Here is a 4408-nt window from a genome sequence, read left to right as displayed (position 1 = left end):
GTTTAATTTTGTCTGAATTCTGTTGGCAACTTGAGCCCGGTCAGTATCAGAGGGGTGGGGGGGAAAGAGACGTGTAACAACAATGTGCACTCTCTCTTCCCTGTGACTGCTTTAAAAGGGGAAAAAATCTGCTTCATCGCCTGCCAGTTGAAGAGAGTTTTAATAACAGTTAGCTCACGTGCACTGTGTTTACCAAGGAAAGCTATGCTCAGCTAGTCGAGTCAGACCACGTGAGCAAGGCATGAAATCATATAGTGTAGACTTGATGGATGTTATGTAACAATTTGGTGGAGAATTCATCTAGTTTATAGCAGAAGGGCGGCACTGTCCCGCGTCCAATATGAGACGGCTTGGATGTTCAGCCAGTGTTGTTGCCAGTTTCTGTGGCTGAGAACTTTAATTCAAGACACATGAGGGGCCCCTGTTTCACTGCTCTCCCTGGCAGAGACTCTGTGTTTTTTTAGTATGTGAACCTTTCAAAATCTGCCACGCAAACAGTCGACTTAAATGACTTGAAATAATTCTCAATAATGTCGCTGTTTTTCTCCATTCATCACTGAAAATAGAAACGATTCTGAAGTGAAGAGACAGACAGGCATGTTGTGATAAAAATAAAAGCTTTAAATGTATCAATAAAATCACCTGGTTAACATGATGTCTTGCCAAAACAGGTGTGTTACAATACCGTCGTTAACGAAAGGATAAAACTCCTTGAGGAAATCTACATAAATGGCAGTATGGACAAATCCACCACAGTTGAACATCATACGTCTGGGCACGGACATCTACACAGAGTACCATACGAGTTAACCCAGTGTGTCGAAGACAGACGTTGCCATTTAAAAAGAGACACTTCATAAAAGTCAAAAGAATTAGTCACTGGATGGTTAAGAAAAGTCAGGTCGACGTACATTAGCAGGACATGAACTAAGATTTGTTACATGCTGTCCAGCGTCGCTACGCTTCAGTGTCCATGTGCTTTAGTTCATTTAAGTCACCGACCGACAGACAGCGAAGGGAAAGATGACCGGGGAGGGGCTACAAAACCATGTTACAAAAGCCAATCCCTTCTAAGGAGGAGAGGAGATAAACCCTGACATTACCAACTCGTAACTACAGAGTGTTACTCTTTTAAGTTGACCAGCCAACTTCCAACCATTTAAGAGACTGGTTAAATCATCTTAATGGGAGAGAAAAGATACAGTACTAGAAGTTTAGAAGGGCAGTGGCTCAGTCTATTGAGGGTGGATCTAATAGTCCACGGGTTCTTCTCCTTCCTCGGCCAGCAAACAGGTACGGATGAGGGCCTCGGTGACGCCGTAGGGGTCGCAGTTGGCGGACGGACGGCGGTCCTCGAAGTAGCCTTTCTTCTCCTGGCCCACGCTACGAGGGATGCGGATGCTGGCGCCGCGGTTGGCCACGCCCGCGGAGAACTCGTTGATGTTGGAGGTTTCGTGGTAGCCGGTGAGACGGCGGGCGTTGTCCAGGCCCCCTTTAGGATCATAGGCACGGATGTGGTAGCTGTGCCTCTTCCCAAGCCTCTCGATGGACTCCTCGATGGCTCTGAAACGGCATCAATGTCAAGTCTGCCTAGAAAGAAGGCAAAACTTCGCTGAGCACTCACTTCAATCCACCGTCTTCCCGCATCTCCTTGGTGCTGAAGTTTGTATGGCAGCCAGCGCCGTTCCAGTTCCCTGGAATGGGCTTGGGGTCGAATGAGGCTACGACGCCGAAGTCTTCGCAGACCCGATGCAGGATGAAACGAGCCACCCAAAGATGATCCCCCATGTCGATCCCTTCACAAGGTCCCACCTGGAACTCCCACTACAGACACAAACAACCTCAGTTTTTCATTCATACATTTTTTTTTCTTTTAATGGTGGCATACCTGGGCTGGCATGACTTCAGCGTTGGTGCCGCAGATCATGACTCCGGCGTACAGGCACGCTCTATAATGGGCCTCCACTATGTCCCTCCCGTAAGCCTTGTCTGCTCCCACGCCGCAGTAGTATGGACCTTCACATCAGACAAGCAAGCGTGTTATATATACATCTCAGATTTGGTTTGACTCGACTGTTTACCTTGTGGACCAGGGAAGCCGTTGGACGGCCAGCCGAAGGGGTGTCCGTCCGTGCCCAGGATGGTGTACTCCTGCTCCATGCCAAACCAGGGGTGCTGGTCTGCAACCATCTTCATCACCTTGTTGCACGTGATCCTCAGGTTGGTTTCTACATAGAGATGAAGACATGAAATAAGTCGGCACAAACATTTATCTCATGGTTTTTTTCAGTTTGCAAAGGGAGAAAAACTCTAATGCCAGCAGCTATGTGCACATGAAATGTAATGAAGCATGTGCACATGCTTACTCATCATTATTATGTAACATTACATCAAGATGGGACCGAGCTATGGCTGTATTTTAAAGAGGACAGGCGGCCTTGTTGCAGTTTCCAGAGATAAGGCTTCAAAAAAGGATGCGTCAGGGGGTCATTAAAGTGACAGTGACGCCTCTCATAGTAAAGGCTGTTACGTTCACTTGTTTCGTCTGTCGTGGCTACAAAAGCCTTGGGAGGTGGAGGAGCAGCCCAAACTAGGTTACGAAACAGAGGGTGAGGAGAGTCCGCAGATGTTACTACAACCACATATGGAGACTATTTGGAGCGAATAATGGCTCACATTTAGGGTCAAACTAAATGTTGAGGTCTGGACACAGAGCTGTGGGTACTAATAGTGAATATCTCACCTGCAGGTTTGCGGTTGTACTTCAGCACTTCACACAGAACCAGCTTGTTGGGGTCTTTGCGGAAAGGATCCCGAAACATGGCGGAGGGAATCAGGTACATGTCACTGTTGGAGCCTTCAGCTTGGTAGGTGCTGGAGCCATCAAAGTTCCACTCAGGTAGTTCTAGAGGGGACGAGAACACACGTGAGCCAGCCGCTATGGACGAGAAAACCGGAGCTGCTCTTACCTTCGACGCTTTTCGGCTCAAAATCCAAGGTTCTTGTTTTGCAGCGGAGACCCTCCCCGGTGCCGTCCACCCAGATGTACATGGCCTGGACTTTATCTCCCTGAGGAAGGTCCATGTACTGGTGCTTGACGCTTTTACACAGGCTGGCACTGGCAGACACGGCCATCTTGCTCTTTACTATAACACACCTGAGGACAGGAGGACAGGTGTGTGAGCTCTGCTGCGGACCACAGGTTGCATAACTGCAGATATGAGGCGTTGCAAACAAAAGACCAGCGCTATTGTTCCACCTTCCAGAAGTGAAGGGAGGTGGGAAAACAAAAAAAAGGTGATGGCACGGCTCCAGTGTTTTCCTGCTTCTCCACGTGGGAATCAGGGAGACAGTACTTTTCCATCACATCGGACAGCGAGAGCGGTAGTAGATCGGAACCCACATTCACCAGCCCATCTGGTTTAAAACCCACACAACAGCTCGCGAGCGCGAGGATCTGTTGATGTAGTCATGGTTACAGCAGTCGACCGCCACATGGACGCAGCATTACATCACCAGCTTTCTAGTAAAGATCGACCGCTTCCCACCTTCACCAAAACAAGCGCATCAAAATCCAACACATGTCGAACGAACCGAATCCAAATAGAACTCTGCGAGAGTCGCCACTTTAACACGTGACTGTAAAATAGTTATACGTTACCTGGAGAAAGGAGAAAATTGAAATAAAAACTAAAGGACAGACAGGTCCAGTATCTCGTCTTGAGATTCTTCCTTAGTGGTTCTCTCATTCTCCGGTACCGACACCGATGAGCCAGGCTCATTTATAACAGAACTGGGACGTCTTTGATTGGTCGGGGGTTGGCTTAAGCCACATCATTGGACAGTCTCGGATCGGAACCCTAGCGCCATCTAGTCACATAACGACAACACAAACGTAGAGGGGGGTCCGCTATTGTTCTCCCCGACTGCTCGGATAAAGATCCTGACCGTTTAGGAAGAGAGAGGAGACGTTGGTTGTCTATATCTTTCACTGGCGCTGGACGTGTTCAGTAAAGAAAACTCACGTCTTCGTCACAAAGTCGTCTTCTAGTTTGAGTGCCATGCGCCACCGCGCGGTGGAGTTGCGTCACTGCGTGTCGCTGGTGTTACGTAATCCCAATAGTAGAGCGGCACCGGTGCGGCTTCTGCACTGGGTCACGTGTTTCCCTGCGTTTCCATTAACCTATGGGCTGACCGCGTATTTATTGGGACTCTTTCAGAATATACTTGCTTTTCTCAGTGGTCAAATAAAAAATAAAGTTCGGTCTTAAATTCATTATTTTCCCCCACATTCGCATGTGTAACTTTCAGTGACGGTGCGCCGAACTTGACACCGATTTTCTCTGCTTTGCCTCATAAGTCCAAAAGTCTCCAGACGTGTATCAACACAATTAATCTGACATAAAAC

The 4408-nt window shown here is 48.2% G+C and overlaps 1 protein-coding gene across 1 annotated transcript; it reads right to left on the bottom strand.

The window, feature by feature from the left end:
- Positions 1-600: 600 nt before the first annotated feature.
- Positions 601-3826, bottom strand: LOC128769964 (glutamine synthetase). The gene is made up of 7 exons (XM_053884129.1): positions 3662-3826; positions 2970-3157; positions 2744-2905; positions 2082-2228; positions 1889-2016; positions 1625-1824; positions 601-1563 (listed from the first exon to the last, which is right to left on the bottom strand). Exons 2-7 carry the CDS (start codon positions 3133-3135, stop codon positions 1251-1253), a joined length of 1116 nt encoding a protein of 371 aa, XP_053740104.1. The 5' UTR covers positions 3136-3157; positions 3662-3826; the 3' UTR covers positions 601-1250.
- Positions 3827-4408: the final 582 nt, after the last annotated feature.

The sequence above is a fragment of the Synchiropus splendidus genome, chromosome 13 (assembly GCF_027744825.2).
Source record: "Synchiropus splendidus isolate RoL2022-P1 chromosome 13, RoL_Sspl_1.0, whole genome shotgun sequence".
Taxonomy (NCBI): domain Eukaryota; kingdom Metazoa; phylum Chordata; class Actinopteri; order Syngnathiformes; family Callionymidae; genus Synchiropus; species Synchiropus splendidus.
The sequence above is the reverse complement of the archived record's forward strand: the minus strand, read 5'-3'. Positions and strand labels throughout refer to the sequence as shown.

What these genes read in the sequence shown, in the direction of transcription:
- LOC128769964 (XM_053884129.1), bottom strand. Translation starts at nt 3,135, where the DNA reads ATGGCCGTGTCTGCCAGTGCCAGCCTGTGTAAAAGCGTCAAGCACCAG. An exon ending in CGGCTTCCCTGGTCCACAAG is followed by an intron (nt 2,017 to 2,081) that starts GTAAACAGTCGA and finishes TCTGATGTGAAG; the next exon opens with GTCCATACTACTGCGGCGTG. An exon ending in CGGGAAGACGGTGGATTGAA is followed by an intron (nt 1,564 to 1,624) that starts GTGAGTGCTCAG and finishes ATGCCGTTTCAG; the next exon opens with AGCCATCGAGGAGTCCATCG.